The following is a 26,081-nucleotide window of genomic DNA, read 5'->3' as shown; positions in this document are numbered from 1 at the left end:
TGAATACACAGGAACCTGTGTACCTGTTGATTGACAGTTGAGAGGCGGGACCAAAGAGCCAGAGCTCAACCCCCGCAAGCACACTAGGTGAATACACAGGAACCTGTGTACCTGTTGATTGACGGTTGAGAGGCGGGACCAAAGAGCCAGAGCTCAACCCCCGCAAGCACACTAGGTGAGTACACACACACCAGATAGCACTGTAAAGACTGCTATATTAGCCATATTAATTACACACACCTGTGGATTTTGACGTTAGAATAAGAGTTTAAGAATTACCTAAACTGTGTTCGAATCCTTCACCACGGTTCTTGAATAGTCATTAAAATTTAAATTTAAAAATTAATGTATAATTTATTATAGTTAGTGATATAACCATCCTTGATTTTTCTTAATTCAATATCTCCGTGTAAATTGGGGGGATTTAATTTTATATAAACATTCATTTTTTTTGTACTGTTTGGTAGAAGTTGGCTGAAGTCGGAGTCAGAGAGAAAGTTGAGATGAGTGTCACTACAGATGACCTAGAGATCAACTCTACTCTCTCTCTCTCTCTCTCTCTCTCTTCCTCTGTCTGTCTCTCTCCCTCTCTCTCTCTCTCTCTCTCTCTCTCTCTCTCCCTTTCTCTCTCTCTCCCTTTCTCTCTCTCTCCCTTTCTCTCTCTCTCCCTCCCTCTCTCTCCCTGCCTGCCTCCCTCCCTCCCTCCCTGCGTCACAGGTAAGTCAGACCAAACACCTTCACTCCACACACGCAACAAGACTCATTTGGAGTCATGATCACACAGGTGAGTGTTCCAGCCACAGTGTGAGGCAGCCTTGATTACTGTGTCATTAATTACCTAAGTGTAGTTACAGGATGAGAACTACGCTCGTGGTGTCCCGTCTTCCCAGCACTCTTTGTCGTATAACGCTTTGAAACTACGGACGGTCTTAGCCTCCACCACCTCGTGACACAGCCTCGTGACACAGTCTAGTGACACAGTCTAGAGACACAGTCTAGTGACACAGTCTAGAGACACAGTCTAGTGACACAGCGTTGTGACACAGCCTCGTGACAGTCTAGTGACACAGTCTAGTGACACAGCCTCGTGACACAGTCTAGTGACACAGCCTCGTGACACAGTCTAGTGACACAGCCTCGTGACACAGTCTAGTGACACAGCCTCGTGACACAGTCTAGTGACACAGCCTCGTGACACAGTCTAGTGACACAGTCTAGTGACACAGCCTCGTGACACAGTCTAGTGACACAGCCTCGTGACACAGTCTAGTGACACAGCCTCGTGACACAGTCTAGTGACACAGCCTCGTGACACAGTCTAGTGACACAGCCTCGTGACACAGTCTAGTGACACAGCCTCGTGACACAGCCACGTGACACAGCCTCGTGACACAGTCTAGTGACACAGCCTCGTGACACAGCCTCGTGACACAGGCTCGTGACACAGTCTAGTGACACAGCCTCGTGACACAGCCTCGTGACACAGTCTAGTGACACAGTCTCGTGACACAGTCTCGTGACACAGCCTCGTGACACAGCCTCGTGACACAGTCTAGTGACACAGCCTCGTGACACAGCCTCGTGACACAGTCTAGTGACACAGTCTAGTGACACAGCCTCGTGACACAGCCTCGTGACAGTCTAGTGACAGTCTCGTGACACAGCCTCGTGACACAGTCTAGTGACACAGCCTCGTGACACAGTCTAGTGACACAGCCTCGTGACACAGCCTCGTAACACAGCCTGTCTCCTCAGTAAGTCTACTTCCGTAACTACAATTGTCACAGTTCATCACTGAAGACAGTGACTCCCAGGAATATGCCCAAGAAAATAGTTAATACTGTCAGCGAAAGATTTTCTAGACAGTTGAAAATGTCATAAATGGAATTTCAGAATCTCAATTTCTTATCAAGTGTAAATGACTTGAACACTTATAATAATAATACAAATAATAATAATAATAATGTTGATTTAGAGAAAAGTACATACATACAAAATGAGTTACAAGCAGAATGTTGTAATGCTAGATAGAGGTAGTAGTATACTAAGCCCTCTTTCGTGTAAATGACTTGACGTGTAAATGTGTCCCTCCTTTTTCTGCAGTTCTCTGCATCAGTCACTAAACCGATCATTTCAATATTTTCTAGTTCAGCTTTTTATGTCGATAATATTGTCCAATAAATTGAACTGCTTAGTAAATGAATCAATTACATCTCAAAATCATCAAAATCAATCCACTGTAACAGTTATAGGTTCAGGTTGTCTAATGTTGCACTGTCTGCACACTTTATCAACTCTGCAGTTTCTTCAAATGACCTGAATTTAATACATTTTAAGGAAAATTGCACATGAATGCTGTACTCCGAATTTGTAATAGTTTTCTGGTGAACGTAGAGATACCTCGTGTGTTTCTAGGTCTGGCAAATATTTAAATGTGCCCTTGTCCACAACACGATTACAAATTTTCGGTTTGATTTCAAAGGCTTTTATGTTATCAAAGATAACATAAAAAGATCTTTTTATGTTATCAAGTGTTTTACCAGATCCCGGTTAACTTGTCCGAAACGCTGTTCGCATTAGTGGCTTTAGGCTTAGTATACTACTACCACTCTGTCTAGCAATACAACATTCTGTTTGTTACTCATTTTGTATGTATGTACTTTTCCCTAAATCAACATTATTATTATTATTATTTTTATTATTATTATTAGTGTTCAAGTCATTTACACGTGATAAGAAATCTATGAAAATCCTCAGTCTATAAATCCACTGAACATTACTTGCTTCTTAATTAGATTCTTAATTATTCTTGATTAGAATTTATCAAAAATACACGAATGTCATTTAAATATTTAACCAATCGTTCAAGGCCAGCCGCTATATTAATCTGCTTCATTTGCCAGTAACGATAACTTTAATATCTTAATTTAATATGGGTGGGGGGGGGGGTTGAGGCATCATGGGCGCCACTGCATGCCGTGTGCCAGCAAAATTTACTGGTGTGCCACGCTAGGCACGTGTGCCATTGGTTTACCACACGTGGCCTAGGGAAATCTTGTTCTGATGTCTCTGTTCACGCAGCAGCAAATTGGTACCCAGGAGCTAGGCAACTATGTAACATCCTGGGTGAAAAATGGCCTTGGGGGACGTCAATAAACTTAAATATATTAGGCTTCCCGTACAAAGGGAATTAAACCCCACATAAATAAGCACGGAATAAACCCAGTTATATAAATTATAGATTCTCAGATGTGTTAAATTATCATATAACTGTACTAGATGTATACTGATTTGTTTACCTTAATGCTGCAGTATTGACGTAACGGTTGTGTTCCAGGTGGTGGTGGCTGTGATGGTCGTCTGGGGCGCTCTCGCCTGGCCTATCACACCTGCTCCGAATGACCTTTCAAGTAAGTGTTCGAACTTCGTTGTCCAAAGTTTCTGCCAGTCTGTCTGTATCAACAAAGGTTCGTTAATCCAGTCCATCCGCATAAGCATAACTTTGAACTTTCCTCGAACAGTTGTCTGTTCGAATCCCGAAATATTTCACCCAAGCCCAACAAATATCAGCCCGTTCTCGTAAACAAAGACCAAATCTTGGTTAATCTAGCCGCCAAAATGAAAAAAAAAGGTTTACACACGACTCTACTCAAGTCCATTCCATCCAGCGGTCGACCCCACTGACGGATTCATAAATTTTAACTTGCTGTTCATTCAAAACGGGAATTTTCTCAAGTATAAATTAATATTATAATATATTAGCATATTGTGCATATATAGGCATAGGTTAGGTTAGGTTAGGCGTTTAGGTTCTGTTGGCGATTATTTGTATTTGTAGTACGTGGGTGAAGCATTTACAGCGTTGTGGTTCCTACAAAATTCGTCAGTGAAGCACTTGTTCCGGAAATGTTCGAACGTCAGCAGTTGTGAGTCGTGTGTAAACCGCTTTTCATTTATAAACAGGGGGTTTGGCGGGTGGATGGAATCACTTTTGGATCTTTGTTTGGAGGACGGGCTGGTTACACACGACTCACAACTGCTGACGTTCGAACACTTCCGGAACAAATGCTTCACTGACGAATTTTGTTCGAACCACAACGCTGTAAATGCTTCACCCACGTACTACAAATACAAATAATCGCCAACAGAACCTAAACACCTAACCTAACCAATGCCTAAATATGCACAGTATGCTAATGTATAATAATGCCAATTTATATTTGAGAACATTCCTATTTTGAATGAACAGCATGTTAAAAGTGCTGAATGAGTCTTTGGGGTCGGCCACTGCATGGAATGAACATAGCCTGAGGCCAGGTTGTAAGTCCCTCAGTCAACATAACCAAAACACCTCGCCTAACCTTTCCTAGGCCTTACTATGCGTAAATCCCAACCTAAAAAATATTTTTAAGTATTTAGTAAAAAGCTAGTAGTTATTTACAGGAGAAAGCGCTAAGCCACCATGATTATCTATAGCACTTGGAAGGGATAAGAGGACGAGGAGCTGGGATATGAGGACAAGGAGCTGGGATATGAGGACAAGGAGCTGGGATATGAGGACACGGAGCTGGGATATGAGGACAAGGAGCTGGGATATGAGGACACGGAGCTGGGATATGAGGACAAGGAGGCCGGAGTGAAGGAACGATGCGCAACCATTTGGACCATTCAGGAATCGAATGCCGACCTTACAAGAAGCATGGCCGTCGCTCTACAAACTAGTCCAAGTGGTTGAGTTATTAACACCATGAAAGAGAGGCTGCTCGAACCTTAACTGATTTTTCGTGTGGTTTACCATCTTTAATCAGACTGCGCTTATCCAAGCAGCGGCCCGCCAAAAAACACGCATATAATCGTCAGTTTAAATATTCTGAAGGTGTGAGCGAAACGCCGTATGGGAATAAAATAATTTGTGTGAAAGATATCAAGAGATATGAGGTGTGATGAAGTGGGAGAACTGGGTGCAGGCGAGGAATCACAGTAACGTGGCTAAAGTATGTTGACCAGACCACACACTAGAAGGTGAAGATACGACGACGTTTCGGTCTATCCTGGACCATTCTCAAGTCGATTGTCGACTTGAGAATGTCTAGTGTGTGGTCTGGTCAACATGGGAGAACTGGGACCCCATCACCTCAAGCCACACCTTTCGTCACACTAAATTTGTTGCAAATTTGTTATGTGTATATATCAGCAACGGCTGTATATACCTGTGGCCGTTACCTGGACGTGGGGAACCGCCACAGGGGCCAGTTCGAGCCCCTGTCACCAAAGCATGCTGACGAAGTCCATTAGGCCACAGCCTCATGTGCAATGATTTCTTGCAGTCGGCTTACTCGAATCTGTTCCCCACTCTATTGCAATACAGCCTGATGTAATGAAAGGTTAGGGTAAGCTGTTGGTCAGAATTGCTTGTGCGCTCACCTCAGGGTTTCAAGGTACGAGTAATTCAAACTATGCCCAAATTTAGCATGACTTTACCCCAATAAAAAATGTGTACATCTTTTATCATAAATTAATTAACGTCATCAATAATCGTAGCCGCATTGATGTTGTCCAGTCTTCAATAAAGAATTGAGTAGCCTAGTTTCTCGGCCACGAAATCACTATTAGTTATTATACATTTCAAATATATCGCAATGTTTTCTACTGTCCACTATAATAGTTGTCCAGATAGCTCAATGCAAGAAAAATCTTGTTTACAGAATAGTGTAAATAATGGACATGTATCTCACAATCAAATGAAACTATAATACTGCCAGAAATTGTCCCTGGAAATGGGACCGTAAGAATAATGCAGCCTAACAAATTCAGAATCGTTATCGGTCAACAAATCGTTACTCACAAAGAAATGTCTACAGCTTATCCATTGTATCATTCATCTCTCAGTTCTCATTTCTTAATACAGATACTAGGCCACAAAAATATATAAGCATGTCCTGTGATAAAGTTATTGGTTCAAACGCAATAAAGTAGCCATGGCGTTGCCCCACAAATTTCACCGTCCAACATTGAGAGCGGGCACTGACCCAGATAACTAGTAATCTGGATAAGCATAACTTACCCCAGATTACCCACAATGATTTACTAGTAATCTGCCCCCGCTTTATTAAATCAAATTAGACAAGCAGGTCCAACCGGAGACGAGCATCAGTGTACCTCTGATGTCTCTAGGCTGAGTGAGGCGTCACGGTTATACAATTAATATCAACTCTCCGGGCCGCCTTGCACGATCTTGCACGACGCTACAAGATGGACCATCTACATGAGTCTTTCTTGGTTGTCATGGTAGCTTGGCGTGGTGTCTTGAGCTTCTAAAGGCTCTGGCACGTTCCTGCTTTAGGCGGGAGAATGTCCTCGCCTCCCCAAGCTCTCCTCACCACATAATCGTCCCTAAACTCATATAGTCACACTCGGACTGATCCTACCTATACCTTGTCTAACTCAAATATACTGGCACGAACGATTAAACCACCTCAAGTTACAGCCCCGCTCCTGTGCCGGGTAAGTTCACTACGGGCTCACTATAGCCCGTGCTACTTGGAACTTATAGTTCCCAGTAGCTGAATCTTAAACAACAACAACAGATTAAACCACAAAAGAACGGGTGAGAGGGAAAAGCTCTCATGCGAGGCAGCCTCGGCTAGGCTACCTGGAATCATGACAGGATCAAATAAATTGGAGTAATTGAGTTGAAATTACATTGAACTGAATATCATAAAAGGAACATATGATGTAATGACATTGAATATAACAATAACTTGTAGAATGAGGCTTGGAATATAAATAAGGAATGTGGGAGAGGGTAAAATACGCCAGCTAATAAACTAGGAAATAAGAAATATATGGAAGAGGGAATTATATGTACAAAAGAGGGAGCAGTAGAGAAAATTTGTTATTGTACTGGAAGGCATACACATTCCGGTCACTTGTAGAACAGGCCTAGTCTCACACTTAATTAATTTAATTTTGCCCCGAGGGGCGAGTTTATTGGGCAGCGCCACTCATCCTGTGAGTGGACACACCGCCATAGTGACAGTATTGGGCAGCGCCACTCATCCTGTGAGTGGACACACCGCCATAGTGACAGTATTGGGCAGCGTCACTCATCCTGTGAGTGGACACACCGCCATAGTGACAGTATTGGGCAGCGTCACTCATCCTGTGAGTGGACACACCGCCATAGTGACAGTATTGGGCAGCGTCACTCATCCTGTGAGTGGACACACCGCCATAGTGACAGTATTGGGCAGCGCCACTCATCCTGTGAGTGGACACACCGCCATAGTGACAGTATTGGGCAGCGCCACTCATCCTGTGAGTGGACACACCGCCATAGTGACAGTATTGGGCAGCGCCACTCATCCTGTGAGTGGACACACCGCCATAGTGACAGTATTGGGCAGCGCCACTTATCCCCTGAGTGGACACACCGCCATAGTGACAGTATTGGGCAGCGCCACTTATCCCCTGAGTGGACACACCGCCATAGCAGCATGTACAACACTCCCCAATAGGAAGAAAACCCGCTGGGTTGTTCATCCTGTCACTTGTACCCAGACACAGCTGAGACTTGCTTAACTGTCTCAAGTGAACAGCTCCTCAAACAAGATAGTCTCACACTGTCCCGGCCAAGACAGAGTAGGCTAGGCGCCAGGGGTGAGGAGCAGGCAAGGCCTGGGTGCTAAGGTTTTTTTTTCTACTACAGACGTGGCCAGACATTTACAATGCTAACCAGCATATATACATTTTATTCTGTCCTCCATGGACAGGGTGGGAGATGTGTTAAACATATAGTTCAGCGATTTATTGAACAATCAACCACAAAAGGTGATTGTAGTGCTAACCGACCAAAAAAAAAAAGACATAATTCGTCAATTTTAACATTCTGGGTAACCAAAAAACTGTGTTTCCCAGGATAAAAATATTTTGTGTATATTGGGTATCTATAATAGGTAAGGTATTGTTGGTAATTATTTGTATCTTGTCAACTTATCCTCAAGTTATGCTCGTCCAAGCTGAGGCGACGCTATAGTTAACTACTCAGTTAACACGACTCTATAGTTAACTACTCAGTTAACACGACTCTATAGTTAACTACTCAGTTAACACGACTCAATAGTTAACTACTGAGTTAACACGACTCAATAGTTAACTACTCAGTTAACACGACTCAATAGTTAACTACTCAGTTAACACGACTCAATAGTTCACTACTCAGTTAACACGACTCAATAGTTAACTACTCAGTTAACACGACTCAATAGTTCACTACTCAGTTAACACGACTCAATAGTTCACTACTCAGTTAACACGACTCAATAGTTAACTACTCAGTTAACACGACTCAATAGTTCACTACTCAGTTAACACGACTCAATAGTTCACTACTCAGTTAACACGACTCAATAGTTAACTACTCAGTTAACACGACTCAATAGTTAACTACTCAGTTAACACGACTCAATAGTTCACTACTCAGTTAACACGACTCAATAGTTCACTACTCAGTTAGCACGACTCAATAGTTAACTACTCAGTTAACACGACTCAATAGTTCACTACTCAGTTAACACGACTCAATAGTTCACTACTCAGTTAACACGACTCAATAGTTAACTACTCAGTTAACACGACTCAATAGTTCACTACTCAGTTAACACGACTCAATAGTTCACTACTCAGTTAACACGACTCAATAGTTAACTACTCAGTTAACACGACTCAATAGTTCACTACTCAGTTAACACGACTCAATAGTTAACTACTCAGTTAACACGACTCAATAGTTAACTACTCAGTTAACACGACTCAATAGTTCACTACTCAGTTAACACGACTCAATAGTTCACTACTCAGTTAACACGACTCAATAGTTAACAACTGAGTTAACACGACTCAATAGTTAACTACTCAGTTAACACGACTCAATAGTTCACTACTCAGTTAACACGACTCAATAGTTCACTACTCAGTTAACACGACTCAATAGTTAACAACTGAGTTAACACGACTCAATAGTTCACTACTCAGTTAACACGACTCAATAGTTAATTACTCAGTTAACACGACTCAATAGTTAACTACTCAGTTAACACGACTCAATAGTTAACTACTCAGTTAACACGACTCAATAGTTAACTACTCAGTTAACACGACTCAATAGTTAACTACTCTGTTAACACGACTCAATAGTTAACAACTGAGTTAACACGACTCAATAGTTCACTACTCAGTTAACACGACTCAATAGTTAACTACTCAGTTAACACGACTCAATAGTTAACTACTCAGTTAACACGACTCAATAGTTAACTACTCAGTTAACACGACTCAATAGTTAACAACTGAGTTAACACGACTCAATAGTTCACTACTCAGTTAACACGACTCAATAGTTAACTACTCAGTTAACACGACTCAATAGTTAACTACTCAGTTAACACGACTCAATAGTTAACAACTGAGTTAACACGACTCAGTAGTTAACAACTGAGTTAACACGACTCAGTAGTTCACTACTCAGTTAACACGACTCAATAGTTAACTACTCAGTTAACACGACTCAATAGTTCACTACTCAGTTAACACGACTCAATAGTTAACAACTGAGTTAACACGACTCAATAGTTCACTACTCAGTTAACACGACTCAATAGTTAACTACTCAGTTAACACGACTCAATAGTTCACTACTCAGTTAACACGACTCAATAGTTAACAACTGAGTTAACACGACTCAATAGTTCACTACTCAGTTAACACGACTCAATAGTTAACTACTCAGTTAACACGACTCAATAGTTCACTACTCAGTTAACACGACTCAATAGTTAACTACTCAGTTAACACGACTCAATAGTTAACTACTCAGTAAACACGACTCAATAGTTAACTACTCAGTTAACACGACTCAATAGTTAACTACTCAGTTAACACGACTCAATAGTTAACAACTGAGTTAACACGACTCAATAGTTCACTACTCAGTTAACACGACTCAATAGTTAACAACTGAGTTAACACGACTCAATAGTTCACTACTCAGTTAACACGACTCAATAGTTAACTACTCAGTTAACACGACTCAATAGTTCACTACTCAGTTAACACGACTCAATAGTTAACTACTCAGTTAACACGACTCAATAGTTAACTACTCAGTAAACACGACTCAATAGTTAACTACTCAGTTAACACGACTCAATAGTTAACTACTCAGTTAACACGACTCAATAGTTAACTACTCAGTTAACACGACTCAATAGTTAACTACTCAGTTAACACGACTCAATAGTTAACTACTCAGTAAACACGACTCAATAGTTAACTACTCAGTTAACACGACTCAATAGTTAACTACTCACTGAAGGAACTACCTACGAAATAATCATGTATGCAGAGGACTCTAAAGGTTGTTAAATACTCTCAAATATTTTGATTATATATCAAATAACTATATATATTATTGTAGAGTTACTGAAGTATCATATATAAATGTGGCAAGCAGTTATAAAAACAAGACTTAAGGCCAGACTTTACCTTGAGAGGGACACAGGAGGAGCGTGACCGTCCTCCCTGACCTCCAGAAACACATTAACTCGGCCACAAAGTTTTCAACAGTATTTCAATGAATGCCTCAAAATTACCTAAAAAGTACCATAAATAAGAAATTCAAATTGTTAAATATTTTTTCTGTTTTGGAGTGACTTCCAGTATGATACTCCCTTGTGTTTCACATTCACATGTTTTACATACTGCGTTATTCAGGGCTCTTACTCTCTCACTCCCAAAATTGTTCATAAAGGGGGTTGGTTAGGCTCGTGCGTTTCTCCTTAGGCAAAACTGTTGTATTTTTAAACTTCTGTTAATCAAAACTGTTGTAGTTTCTACGTTTCTGCTGGGCAAAATGGACAGAACGGTATGAAACTATATATACCTGTTTCTGGTCTTGTTTAGAATTTGTTAGTAAGAAGTATTTTGTGATTACTTATATCTCCAAAATCATTTCTGATCTAAGCTGACTCATAACAAGGAAAGTTGAGGGCCACAGGACCAACAACACAACAAACCAGACATGACAAGGCTGATCTCATCCAAACTTTTAAAATACTGAACAATTTGGAGGATGTTGACCCAGACAACTTCTTCAATAGGTCAGATGTAACACAAACAAGGAACAACGGGTCCAAGCTCAACAAGCCACACTGTCGGACTGAAAACAGATGCTTTTTCACCCACAGGGTTATAAACCCATGGAACCGCCTACCCGCCAAAGCTCTGCTGAATTTTAAAATCGAGCTTGAAAAAATCATCAGAGCAAATGGAAGGGAGGACCTTTGACAAGCCGCCGGCTTCCTGTCCACCGTAAGTCGCCAGCCCTCGGTACCTTCAGGACGTCTCTCCCTAAGCTGTCTGAGACAAAGGTCAAAGCAAAGTTTGAGGGGAGAGTAACAGTAATTTTTTACCTGAAGACCACTAACACTTGCGGCCTCGACGTGGACAGGAAGCCGGCGGCTTGTCAAAGGTCCTCCCCTTCATTTGTCCTGATGATTTTGTATATGGTATATAAATAAACAAAAACTGTATATAAATATAAATAAATAAAAATGGTATAATGGTATATAAAAATGGAAAATGGTATAACCATTTAATATGCTTTGGCGACATAAGCAAATCAGAAAGTAACTCCCCGACCAGGCATTATACAGTGTACTTATTCTTATACTGACTGTGTCCACCCGGAGTGAGACGTAAACGCAGTTGTGGTCAGTGTAGTGGTTGACAGTGTTGTCCTTGTCAGTGTAGTGGTTGTCAGTGTTGTTCTTGTCAGTGTAGTGGTTGTCAGTGTTGTCCTTGTCAGTGTAGTGGTTGTCAGTGTTGTTCTTGTCAGTGTAGTGGTTGTCGTTGTTGTTCTTGTCAGTGTAGTGGTTGTCGTTGTTGTCCTTGTCAGTGTAGTGGTTGTCGTTGTTGTCCTTGTCAGTGTAGTGGTTGTCAGTGTTGTTCTTGTCAGTGTAGTGGTTGTCAGTGTTGTTCTTGTCAGTGTAGTAGATGTCAGTGTTGTTCTTGACAGTGTAGTGGTTGTCAGTGTTGTTCTTGTCAGTGTAGTGGTTGTCAGTGTTGTTCTTGTCAGTGTAGTGGTTGTCAGTGTTGTTCTTGTCAGTGTAGTGGTTGTCAGTGTTGTTCTTGTCAGTGTAGTAGATGTCAGTGTAGTGGTTGTCAGTGTTGTTCTTGTCATTGTTGTCCTTGTCAGTGTAGTGGTTGTCAGTGTTGTTCTTGTCAGTGTTGTCCTTGTCAGTGTAGTGGTTGTCAGTGTTGTTCTTGTCAGTGTAGTGGTTGTCAGTGTTGTCCTTGTCAGTGTAGTGGTTGTCAGTGTTGTTCTTGTCAGTGTAGTGGTTGTCGTTGTTGTCCTTGTCAGTGTAGTGGTTGTCGTTGTTGTCCTTGTCAGTGTAGTGGTTGTCAGTGTTGTTCTTGTCAGTGTAGTGGTTGTCAGTGTTGTTCTTGTCAGTGTAGTAGATGTCAGTGTTGTTCTTGACAGTGTAGTGGTTGTCAGTGTTGTTCTTGTCAGTGTAGTGGTTGTCAGTGTTGTTGTTGTCAGTGTAGTGGTTGTCAGTGTTGTTCTTGTCAGTGTAGTAGATGTCAGTGTAGTGGTTGTCAGTGTTGTTCTTGTCAGTGTAGTGGATGTCAGTGTTGTTCTTGTCAGTGTAGTAGATGTCAGTGTAGTGGTTGTCAGTGTTGTTCTTGTCAGTGTTGTTCTTGTCAGTGTAGTGGTTGTCAGTGTAGTAGATGTCAGTGTTGTTCTTGACAGTGTAGTAGATGTCAGTGTTGTTCTTGACAGTGTAGTAGATGTCAGTGTTGTTCTTGACAGTGTAGTGGTTGTCAGTGTAGTGGTTGTCAGTGTTGTTCTTGTCAGTGTAGTAGATGTCAGTGTTGTTCTTGACAGTGTAGTAGATGTCAGTGTTGTTCTTGACAGTGTAGTGGATGTCAGTGTTGTTCTTGTCAGTGTAGTGGTTGTCAGTGTTGTTCTTGTCAGTGTAGTGGTTGTCAGTGTTGTTCTTGTCAGTGTAGTGGTTGTCAGTGTAGTGGTTGTCAGTGTTGTTCTTGTCAGTGTAGTGGTTGTCAGTGTTGTTCTTGTCAGTGTAATGGTTGTCAGTGTAGTGGTTGTCAGTGTTGTTCTTGTCAGTGTAGTGGTTGTCAGTGTTGTTCTTGTCAGTGTAGTGGTTGTCAATGTTGTTCTTGTCAGTGTAGTGGTTGTCAGTGTTGTTCTTGTCAGTGTAGTGGTTGTCAGTGTAGTGGATGTCAGTGTTGTTCTTGTCAGTGTAGTGGTTGTCAGTGTAGTAGATGTCAGTGTTGTTCTTGTCAGTGTAGTGGTTGTCAGTGTAGTGGTTGTCAGTGTAGTGGTTGTCAGTGTTGTTCTTGTCAGTGTAGTGGTTGTCAGTGTTGTCCTTGTCAGTGTAGTGGTTGTCAGTGTTGTTCTTGTCAGTGTTGTCCTTGTCAGTGTAGTGGTTGTCAGTGTTGTTCTTGTCAGTGTAGTGGTTGTCAGTGTTGTCCTTGTCAGTGTAGTGGTTGTCAGCGTTGTTCTTGTCAGTGTAGTGGTTGTCAGTGTTGTCCTTGTCAGTGTAGTGGTTGTCAGTGTAGTCGTTGACAGTGTAGTTGTAGTCAGTATAGTCGTTGTCAGTGTAGTGGTTGTCGGTGTTGCCAGTGTATCTGTGGTCAACGTAACTGACAGTGTAGCTGGAATGGGATCAGTCTGTCAGGCAGTGAATGATGATAACACTGACAGTGTCAAACATTAACACTGAGTGTAATATTGTCTACACTGACGCAGACGACAGAGTGAGCGAGCAAGCGTCGTGTGGCGGGCGCGGGAAGGTCATGCTGGAGGTCACACAGGTGTTGGAGGTCACCTTCAGTAGTGATGGACAGGTGTCTGACCTGGGTGACCTCTGTACCTACACTCTCCGCGTCGCCTTCAAGGTCAGTGTCACTCTCTCTTTGGCAAGTTACAGCACCGCTCCTGTGCCAGGTAAGTCCACTACGGGCTCACCATAGCCCGTGCTACTTGCCCCGCTCCTGTGCCAGGTAAGTCCACTACGGGCTCACCATAGCCCGTGCTACTTGCCCCGCTCCTGTGCCAGGTAAGTCCACTACGGGCTCACCATAGCCCGGGCTACTTGCCCCGCTCCTGTGCCAGGTAAGTCCACTACGGGCTCACCATAGCCCGTGCTACTTGCCCCGCTCCTGTGCCAGGTAAGTCCACTACGGGCTCACCATAGCCCGGGCTACTTGCCCCGCTCCTGTGCCAGGTAAGTCCACTACGGGCTCACCATAGCCCGTGCTACTTGCCCCGCTCCTGTGCCAGGTAAGTCCACTACGGGCTCACCATAGCCCGTGCTACTTGCCCCGCTCCTGTGCCAGGTAAGTCCACTACGGGCTCACCATAGCCCGGGCTACTTGCCCCGCTCCTGTGCCAGGTAAGTCCACTACGGGCTCACCATAGCCCGTGCTACTTGCCCCGCTCCTGTGCCAGGTAAGTCCACTACGGGCTCACCATAGCCCGGGCTACTTGCCCCGCTCCTGTGCCAGGTAAGTCCACTACGGGCTCACCATAGCCCGTGCTACTTGCCCCGCTCCTGTGCCAGGTAAGTCCACTACGGGCTCACCATAGCCCGTGCTACTTGCCCCGCTCCTGTGCCAGGTAAGTCCGCTACGGGCTCACCATAGCCCGTGCTACTTGCCCCGCTCCTGTGCCAGGTAAGTCCACTACGGGCTCACCATAGCCCGTGCTACTTGCCCCGCTCCTGTGCCAGGTAAGTCCACTACGGGCTCACCATAGCCCGTGCTACTTGGAACTTTTTGTTCTAAGTAGCGAATCTTAAATAACATCTCTGTTTGGGTACTTTTGTTATCGCAATCACCATCTTTTTGTCCTCGCCATCACCAGGTATCCTCGCCATCACCAGGTATCCTCACTATCACCAGGTATCCTCACTATCACCAGGTATCCTCACTATCACCAGGTATCCTCGCCATCACCAGGTATCCTCACTATCACCAGGTATCCTCACTATCACCAGGTATCCTCACTATCACCAGGTATCCTCGCCATCACCAGGTATCCTCACTATCACCAGGTATCCTCACTATCACCAGGTATCCTCACTATCACCACCATCATAGTCACTGCAGTCTCCACAGGGTCATAAACCCGTAGAACCGCCTACCCGCCGAAGCGGTAATGGCCAAAACATCGCTGAATTTGAAAATCCAGCTTGATAAAATCATCAGGACAAGCCGGTGGCTTCCTGTCGAGTCCACTAAAGAGATAGTGCGCCTTAGGTAAATGCGGGTAAACCACTATTAACATCCCCATCACTGTTCACAATCACCACCACCACTAACAATCTCAATATTGACCTGTTTGTTGTTGTTTACTAAATTCAAAAATTCAAAAATTCAAATTTTTATTCAGGTAAAAGTAAATACATAGAAGATGAGTTATAAATATAATATTGGATTTACAGATAGAGTTGGTACATAGAATGTTGACCAAACCTCACACTAGAAGGTGAAGGGACGACGACGTTTCGGTCCGTCCTGGACCATTCTTAAGTCCATTGTCGACATTCTCACAATCGACTTGAGAATGGTCCAGGACGGACCGAAACGTCGTCGTCCCTTCACCTTCTAGTGTGTGGTCTGGTCAACATACTTTAGCCACGTTATTGCGACTCCTCGCCTGCATATAGTACATACAATACCTAAAGTCACTAATACAGCGTTTGGGGCTTGTGGTAACCTTTGTGGTGGCGTCCCCTGGGACAGGGCGTCGGGCTGAAGAAGTACGGCATCCGGGTGGCCGGCCACGTGGCCCTGGACGACGGTACCAACGACCCCAACTGTTCCAACTCCTTCCTCAGCCTCGTTGATGCGGACGACCTCACCTACGACAAGGCCAAGAAGCAGCGGTGAGAAATATTGACCTCTCTAGCGTCTCACTCCTGGGGCAGGTAAGGTGAACAGGGGTATCAGGTGAAAGGCTTCGAGACCCGGCTTACTGTCTCGTAGCGGGAATTTGTGAGCTTGGAACTGCTAGGAGATTGTCAGTAACTAGCTCGTAAATTGTCATATAAATACAAGGCCGCCATGATCGAGGAAAGATGTACAGGTTTCGTAAGTGGATACTTAAGTACTTGGTGAATCACGGCCAGAAGAAAGTGCTAAGCATAGTGGCCAGGGCAGTCGCCTCACAGCCAAAAGGCACCGGGGTCGATTCCCCCGGCAGGACTGAGGCGTTTGGGCAACTAACGTGGATTGCATCCTGGGGAAAGTTCAGTAGTTGGCTTAGGTGGAACTTGCACCTGATACTTCTGTTTACCCAGCAGTAAATTGGTACCCGGAAGTTGATCTTTTCTCGTTAGAGTTAAGCATTAGAGACATCGTACACAACATTAGAGACATCGTACGCAACATTAGAAACATCGTACACAACATTAGAGACATCGTACACAACATTAGAGACATCGTACACAACATTAGAGCCATCGTACACAACATTAGAGCCATCGTACACAACATTAGAGCCATCGTACACAACGTTAGAGACATCGTACACAACATTAGAAACATCGTACACAACATTAGAGCCATCGTACACAACATTAGAGCCATCGTACACAACGTTAGAGACATCGTACACAACATTAGAAACATCGTACACAACATTAGAGCCATCGTACACAACATTAGAGCCATCGTACACAACGTTAGAGACATCGTACACAACATTAGAAACATCGTACACAACATTAGAGCCATCGTACACAACATTAGAGCCATCGTACACAACGTTAGAGACATCGTACACAACATTAGAAACATCGTACACAACATTAGAGCCATCGTACACAACATTAGAGCCATCGTACACAACGTTAGAGACATCGTACACAACATTAGAAACATCGTACACAACATTAGAGCCATCGTACACAACATTAGAGCCATCGTACACAACGCTAGAGACATCGTACACAACATTAGAAACATCGTACACAACATTAGAGACATCGTACACAACGTTAGAGACATCGTACACAACATTAGAAACATCGTACACAACATTAGAGACATCGTACACAAGATATAATTTAATTATATTGATTTAATTGTTTAATTACAATTTAATTAGCAATAATTTAACATTAAATTAGCTAATTTAATTACATATAATTTAGCAAAATAATATAATAATACCGAGACATAAATCCATTTATCCTTATTGATTGATATTAATTCATTTAAGACTTTAATATTGTCTCCATACAACTACTGTCATTAAGACTTTAATATACTTACTAAGCTCTCTCATCTCATTTTTCTCTTGCAATGTATCTTTATCATTTATCAATTCTGATAGAAATTACCTACTTAAAATTATCTGTTAGATTAAGGACCTGCCCGAAACGCTGCGCGTACTAGTGGCTTTACAAGAGTGTAAATACTGTACTATCCAATGTATTCTCACAAACCCAATGTACCTTCCTGTATATAAATAAATAAATAAATAAATAAATAAATAAATAAATAAATAAATTAAGACGATATTTCTTCCTGGCAGATATTGCAAGAAGGCAAAGGTCAGCTACGAGACCAAGTCCGACGTCGTCGTGCTGAAGCTGAACCTCAGAGACATCGCGCACAAGAAAGGGGAACTCCATCTGCAGATAACGTCGGAGTTCGTGTGCGGGGGTCTGGTTGACTTCGAGGGCACCCTCAGCACACCTTACTACCCCAGTCTGTACCCGGCGGACATCGTCTGTCTGTGGAGGATAAGGGTGAGGCATAATGGGCTGGGGGAGAGATAAGGGTGAGGCACTCACTGGGCTGGGGGGAGAGATAAGGGTGAGGCACCCACTGGGCTCATTAGGACTTTCCCTACTTGCTGTTTTGTCATAATTTATATATATATATATATATATATAACCTTGCATAATAAAGTGTACATCATAATAAAAAAAAAAAGGGGGTGGTAGGAGAAGTGAACACTCTTTCGTATTCAGAGTTAAATGTCAAGTTTTTCCCTGAGTGCTCTGTGTTCCCTTCTCTGAGGCTGTGGGTCCCTATAATTACACCAGTGGTGGTACCCCCCTATATATATATATATATATATATATATATATATATATATATATATATATATATATATATATATATATATATATATATATATATATATATATATATATATACTGTATATATATATATATATATATATATATATATATATATATATATATATATACTGTATATATATATATATATATATATATATATATATATATATATATATATATATATGTCGTACCTAATAGCCAGAACGCACTTCTCAGCCTACTATTCAAGGCCCGATTTGCCTAATAAGCCAAGTTTTCATGAATTAATGTTTTTTCGTCTACCTAACCTACCTAACCTAACCTAACCTAGCTTTTTTTGGCTACCTAACCTAACCTTACCTATAAATATAGGTTAGGTTAGGTTAGGTAGGGTTGGTTAGGTTCGGTCATATATCTACGTTAATTTTAACTCCAATAAAAAAAAATTGACCTCATACATAGAGAAAAGGGTTGCTTTATCATTTCATAAGAAAAAAATTATAGTAAATATATTAATTCAGGAAAACTTGGCTTATTAGGCAAATCGGGCCTTGAATAGTAGGCTGAGAAGTGAGTTCTGGCTACTAGGTACGACATATATATATATATATATATATATATATATATATATATATATATATATATATATATATATATATATATATATAAGTATATTTTGGTAGCAGTCTTTCCTGTAGACATATATTATTAAATATGACCGAAAAAGTAAGATTAATAATTCTAACACGAATTTTCTCAATCTTTCGTACATTACGCTTCACTGTTGGAGGTAAATCAAAAATCAATTCTCCAAAATTCATTTTTATTTCTAGTCTGACGCGACACGGGCGCGTTTCGTAAAACTTATTACATTTTCAAAGACTTTAGTTCACAAATACACAACTGATTAGAACTTACGTATCTCCGATTTTATATCTACATTTGAGTGAGGTGGGAGGGGTGATGTGGCATTAACACAAGACAGAACAAGAGGGGATATTAATAGGGTATTAAAAGTATCAACACAAGACAGAACACAAACAATGGGTATTGAATAGAAGTGTTTGTAGAAAGCCTATTGGTCCATATTTCTTGATGCTTCTATATTGGAGCGGAGTCTTGAGGCGGGTAGAATATAGTTGTGCAATAATTGGCTGTTGATTGCTGGTGTTGACTTCTTGATGTGTAGTGCCTCGCAAACGTCAAGCCGCCTGCTATCGCTGTATCTATCGATGATTTCTGTGTTGTTTACTAGGATTTCTCTGGCGATGGTTTGGTTGTGGGAAGAGATTATATGTTCCTTAATGGAGCCCTGTTGCTTATGCATCGTTAAACGCCTAGAAAGAGATGTTGTTGTCTTGCCTATATACTGGGTTTTTTGGAGCTTACAGTCCCCAAGTGGGCATTTGAAGGCATAGACGACGTTAGTCTCTTTTAAAGCGTTCTGTTTTGTGTCTGGAGAGTTTCTCATGAGTAGACTGGCCGTTTTTCTGGTTTTATAGTAAATCGTCAGTTGTATCCTCTGATTTTTGTCTGTAGGGATAACGTTTCTATTAACAATATCTTTCAGGACCCTTTCCTCCGTTTTATGAGCTGTGGAAAAGAAGTTCCTGTAAAATAGTCTAATAGGGGGTATAGGTGTTGTGTTAGTTGTCTCTTCAGAGGTTGCATGGCTTTTCACTTTCCTTCTTATGATGTCTTCGATGAAACCATTGGAGAAGCCGTTATTGACTAGGACCTGCCTTACCCTACAGAGTTCTTCGTCGACTTGCTTCCATTCTGAGCTGTGGCTGAGAGCACGGTCGACATATGCGTTAACAACACTCCTCTTGTACCTGTCAGGGCAGTCGCTGTTGGCATTTAGGCACATTCCTATGTTTGTTTCCTTAGTGTAGACTGCAGTGTGGAAACCTCCGCCCTTTTCCATGACTGTTACATCTAGAAAGGGCAGCTTCCCATCCTTTTCCATCTCGTAAGTGAAACGCAGCACGGAACTCTGCTCAAATGCCTCCTTCAGCTCCTGCAGATGTCTGACATCAGGTACCTGTGTAAAAATGTCGTCAACATACCTGCAGTATATGGCCGGTTTCAAGTTCATGTCGACTAAGACTTTTTGCTCGATGGTACCCATGTAGAAGTTTGCAAACAGGACACCTAGGGGAGAACCCATGGCGACCCCATCTACTTGCTTATACATGTGCCCATCCGGGCTCAAGAAGGGTGCCTCTTTAGTACAAGCTTGGAGTAGTTTCCTCAGAATATTTTCTGGCTGTCAAGAGGAGTACAGGCTGGATCACGATACACTCTGTCGGCTATCATTCCGATTGTCTCGTCCACAGGTACGTTGGTAAACAGCGATTCTACGTCCAACGAGGCTCTTATCCCTGTGGCCCGTGTGCCCCGCAGTAAGTCCACAAATTCCTTTGGAGACTTCAGGCTGAAGGCGCAAGGAACATAAGGAGTCAGCAGGCCGTTGAGTCGCTTCGCCAGTCTGTACGTGGGTGTGGGTATCTGGCTAATGATTGGCCGAAGTGGGTTTCCAGGCTTGTGCGTCTTGACATTTCCATACGCATATCCAGGTTTATATTCCCCAATGATCTTTGGCAGGTGGAGTCCGGATTTCTTGGCGTTCACAGTTTCGATCAGCTTGTTGACCTTTGCTTTTAATTCGGCTGTAGTGTCCTTCGTTACCCTTTGGAACTTAGTTTGGTCAGAGAGTATGATGTTCATTTTCGCTAGATATTCGTCTTTTTTAAGAATGACATATATTGGCGACTTGTCACCTCTCCTGACAACTATCTCCTTGTTCTCACGAAGGCTTTTAGCTGCCGCTTTAAGCTCGGGGGACAGTATGGTGCTTCTGTAGTTGCCTCGATTCTTTCCTCCTTCTGCAATAAGTTCTGCTTGTAAGGTATCTTTGGTAGTGACCTTCTTTTGTGTCTCGAGGTCGAATATGTAGATATAAAATCAGAGATACGTAAGTTCTAATCAGTTGTGTATTTGTGAAGTCTTTGAAAATGTAATAAGTTTTACGAAACGCGCCCGTGTCGCGTCAGACTAGAAATAAAAATGAATTTTGGAGAAGTGATTTTTGATTTACCTCCAACAGTGAAGCGTAATGTACGAAAGATTGAGAAAATTCGTGTTAGAATTATTAATCTTACTTTTTCGGTCATATTTAATAATATATATATATATATATATATATATATATATATATATATATATATATATATATATATATATATATATATATATATATATATGTGAGGGGTCAGTCTGCATTTTTCGTCAAGCCACTGTCAATATATATATATATATATATATATATATATATATATATATATATATATATATATATATATATATATATATATATATATATATATATATATATATATACTGAATGGGGCACCATTCAGTCAGGATTCATAAAGCACTTACGAGGCCTGTACATCTTATCGTGATCATGTTAAATCGGTATTTACTAAAAGCAGTTTACGAACTACAAAGTGCTACGAGGTCCACCATAACAATGATAATCTTGGGATGAGGATGGTCTCAATGTGCTCCGGAGCACGTAAACTGTTTAGTTAATGCAGACTAAGGTGCTAAGATCGAGGTAAGATGCACTTGCAAGACGCTCAAGTAATGTCTTGTAAGTGAACACGTAAGTGCTTCGTGAATCCTAGCCCATGAAGGTAGAAGTCAATGAACCTTTTGCACTAACATCCCAGGAAAGTAGAAGCCAAACCATGTCTAAGATATCCATAAATAATATAACCATATTTTCAACATGACAAATATGCCCATAAAAAGCAGATGAAAGTAAAATTTACAATTACAGGCTCCCAAAGGATTCATCATATCCCTTGACTTCGCTGAATTCGACCTGAGACCTCAGAAGGGAAGTCAATGTAAGGATTACGTCAATATCGAGTTCGTCAAGAAGTTTTGCGGCAGACAGCTGGAAAATGTGTCTCAGACGTGAGTATATTGACCTGTCCTCACACCTAAAGCACCACAATTTTACTGCTATCGACTATACAGCGTCAGAATTCTGGTGCTTTAATGAAATTAAAACCACCATGATATTGACGCTTCCTGCAGACTATATCTCTCTCTGTTTTCAAAATACATAGCTAGGTGTAGCCGGCGGGCATTGTGAGGGCCAGAATGTGACCCGAACATACTGTTCCCTCTTGAATTATGGCCACCCTGGCCAGCCTATGTCCTCCTCATGCCCCAGACCGTTCCCACTGCAAAGTTGGGTAAGGCTAACCCTAAGCATCCTTTCTGATATATAAAGGATGCTCAAGACCTCAAATTTTACAGGTTTCTTTAAACTCCAAACCTGTGCTGTTGCTGCAAATGAACACACCGTTTTCTTCCTACTCATATACAACAATATTGAATATTAAAAACTTTGTGAAATCCACATTGTCTAGCACAAGTAATTATTAATTGTGAGTGAGTGATAAATTACAAACTTTTTTTAGTTATGGTTTGGATTTTAATACTGTGATCTTTTTCTCAGATATAACTCTGAAGATATTTTTATGACCTTTCAATCAAGTCAACTAGAAAATAATGAATACGTTGGTTTCACATGCAACGTGACCTTCCAGAGGACGACCTGGGACTTTTAATCGACTAAGTTCTTCAGATCGCATATATTATGAAGGATGTTACCACCATCTTGAAAGGATCAGCTGAGAAGTTAAATAGATGATGTCAGAGACCGGGCCGCAGAGACATTGATCTTCAGAACCAACGCAAGGTAACTGCAGTATCAACTAATGGGTATTTTCCAGTCATTCAATTTAAAGTAGAAGCTCCCATGCAAAATATACAGACCCCTTAAAACCAACAGACTTGTAATTGCCCGAAACGCTATGCGTATTAGTGGCTTTAGGTATTGTATGTACTAACTCTATCTTTAAATCCAACATTATGTTTGTAACTCATCGTCAATGTGTGTACCTTTACCTGAATAAAAAATCTAATCTAATCTAAAAGAAACACAACCAGTCACAAGGTGTACAGTCCCTCCACAGGAAGCACATTCTCCATGGAAACATTAGCCACCTTCTGTAATAAAATGTTGTTGCTTACTAAAATATGTTTTGCAAGTACCAAAATAAATTATATTCTACCAGTGTAACAGTCTGATTTTCCATTATAAGTATCCTGGATCAGCGATACGAGAAAAATAATTAACGCAAGTCTCTGTCGATTACATGCATGAATAATCTGTATGCCGGTAAATAAACTCCTTGCTAGACAAAGAAGTCAACAATGCTATACATTGCTCTCAAAGTCACATGTAATTTTTAAAATTCAACAGCCACATTGGGGATTGAATACAGGAGAGATTTTCCAGCCTGCTATGCCCATCCACTTGGGCTGGTTGATACATCGTCTCGTTTCTTCCAGGGTCAGTGGTCAATCCTCAATGGTCCAAGCCGTGAGATTCCGGTACCCATTGAGGTCACTGGAGATAATAGCCCTCAGATAAATTCATAACCCTTCTGAAGTCTATTCTCATATCCTATTGTTGTCTGTCCACATATCCCAACTTTCAGTCTGTCTTCATATCCCATCAAATATACAAGTATCAAATTTGAAAAATGAAAGCAATGTGCAATGATGAAAAGTATGACTAAATTGAGTGAAAGTAAGTACGTTATTATCAAAAGAAGGCACCAAACCGGGAAGGCTATGTAGCACCACCAAATGTGCGGAATAATCAGAGGGCGCTAAATATCACCAAGGATACCAATACGAAAACAGAAACGCATAAGGCGAACGATATCAAAAGTATCCGATTCACCAAGAATTCTATCGAGGGACAAGTGACCGCGAGGGGCAGTCAGAAAGCAAGACACACGCTCGTCCTGGAAGTCAGGACATTCAACAAGGATATGCACGACAGTAAGAGGGGCAATGCAATTTGGACAACAAGGAGCTGGGCGACACTCCATTAAGTGACTCCAAGATGCAACTGCGCCAGAGCCATTTCCCACTGCCGGTTACGGTGACAGGAGGAAGGCCACAGGGACACACGACTCCTAAGAGTACGCAGTTTGTTAACAGTAACAGACGACCAATAACCCTGCCAACGGGCAAGGATGGAGGAATGAATAACTGGGTAAAAGTCGGAATAAGGAATACCTTTATGGGAGATGGGACAAGTGTGGATAGCTTCCTTAGCGGCAGCATCTGCATGCTCATTTAAAGAAACACCAACATGGCTGGGAACCCAGCAAAACTCCACGGATTAAAATTTACTAGAGATAACAAACAGCCAATGTTGAATCTCGACAACTACCGGATGGACAGGATTAAAGACCCGAGAGCCATGAGGGCACTACAAGAGTCAACTACAATCACAAAGGAGGATTGTGGACGAGAAAGCAGGAGACGAAGAGCAAAAAGATTGAGGAAGATGAGAACCAGAGCTAACAGAATTAAAGTGGGAACCCAGTTCGGTTGCGACCTGCAATGAGTCCGCCACAAGAGAACCACGGAGGTGAAGGACCGGCGAGACATCGGGAACGAACTTACCCGCTATCTTGAAGACACACTTCCAGGTCTGTGGCAGAGGAGTTTTGGACGTAATCGTGGAAACATAAGACCTCCAACACTCAAATTGAGTGAAAGTAATGCTCCACTATATAAACATATTGCACAATCTTCTGTTAGTGGAGGGGAGTAAAGCATCAGAAGTTACGTGAAAAATTTGCGAAGTTAAATTATTATTTCCAAGGGCGCCTGACAGCTGGGTGGACAGCGCTTCGGATCCGTAGTCCTGAGGTACCGGGTTTGATCCCCGGTGGAAGCGAAGACAAATGGGCAAAATGTTTCTTTCACCATGATGCCCCAGTTACTTAGCAGTAAATAGGTACCTGGGAGTTAGACAGCTGCTATGGGCTGCTTCCTGGGGATGTGTAATAAAACGGAGGCCTGGTCGAGGACCGGGCCGCGGGGACGCTAAGTCCCGAAATCATCTCAAGATAACCTCAAGTAGGAAGGACTGTATCATTGGATACTTTCATGGAAATAATAAATTACGTCTCCTTCATTAATTAGGCAGCTGAAACCCAACGATCAATTTTGGATGGACATAAATAGGAGCTGCCTCATATAGGCCAATAGGCCTCCTGCAGTTACCTAGATTCTTAAGCAATGACTAGAAACTCTACAGTTCAGGGTAAACAAACACAAAAAAGGTACATGTAAATATACCCAAAATACAATAGAAGATAACAAAATAACATTTCAGCTAAAGATGTTCAGTAGCACGACTAATTGGCTTCAACTACCCAGAGCAGCACTAACATCAAGGGATGAATAAATGTCATTAACAAAAGTATATGTCAAGCGTGGAAGACTATATAGCCCTGTGTGACAAAATATATAAACATTTCCAAAATATCATTCAAGATGATAGTATGAGAGCAAAGTAAGTAATCATCAAAAGAAGGCACCAAGCCAGGAAGACTATATAGCACTGTTTGTGTTGCAGAATATTCATAAGTTCCTATATCACTCGGGATGCCGATACGAGAGCAAAAAGGTGCAAGATGAGCAATGTCAAAGGTGTTCAATTCAACAGGGATTTTATTGAGGGGCAACAGAGGGGAAGAAAAAGGGAATTAATCTTCAAATTTTTGTATTCTTTTCCTTGGATTCACTTGCATAGCAATATGACTAATTTGTTACAATTTCCTCACACTTTCCATGTTGAATTCTGCATAAATAGCAACTTTTCCATACTTTTCTTTCATTGCTTTAAATTCCTTGTGATTTTCAATATCTTCACATCTATTCTCTCACCTGCCTGCCAAGGGAAGCACTGCTTTCACTCAGATATTCACATTTCCAAAGCACTGCTTTCCCTCAGATATTCACATTTCCCAAGCT

General features: G+C 41.8%; 1 protein-coding gene across 1 annotated transcript; it reads left to right on the top strand.

The window, feature by feature from the left end:
- The first annotated feature begins 734 nt into the window (after positions 1-734).
- On the top strand, positions 735-23,314 carry LOC138366256 (cubilin-like). Its single transcript, XM_069327217.1, has 7 exons — positions 735-784; positions 3,338-3,410; positions 13,829-13,977; positions 15,826-15,968; positions 17,621-17,837; positions 22,003-22,142; positions 22,693-23,314. The coding sequence occupies exons 1-7, from the start codon at positions 773-775 to the stop codon at positions 22,802-22,804; spliced, it is 846 nt and encodes a 281-aa protein (XP_069183318.1). The 5' UTR covers positions 735-772; the 3' UTR covers positions 22,805-23,314.
- The last annotated feature ends 2,767 nt before the right edge of the window (positions 23,315-26,081 follow it).

The sequence above is a fragment of the Procambarus clarkii genome, chromosome 19 (genome assembly GCF_040958095.1).
Source record: "Procambarus clarkii isolate CNS0578487 chromosome 19, FALCON_Pclarkii_2.0, whole genome shotgun sequence".
NCBI classification, from domain to species: Eukaryota; Metazoa; Arthropoda; class Malacostraca; order Decapoda; family Cambaridae; genus Procambarus; species Procambarus clarkii.
Note: the sequence above shows the minus strand (reverse complement) of the source record. Positions and strands in the feature narration are given on the sequence as shown.

Excerpts from the sequence above, each read along its gene's own strand:
- LOC138366256 (XM_069327217.1), top strand. Across the intron at positions 3,411-13,828 it reads TGCTCCGAATGACCTTTCAA|ACGACAGAGTGAGCGAGCAA; the intron begins GTAAGTGTTCGA and ends ACACTGACGCAG. Across the intron at positions 13,978-15,825 it reads CTCTCCGCGTCGCCTTCAAG|GGCGTCGGGCTGAAGAAGTA; the intron begins GTCAGTGTCACT and ends CCCCTGGGACAG.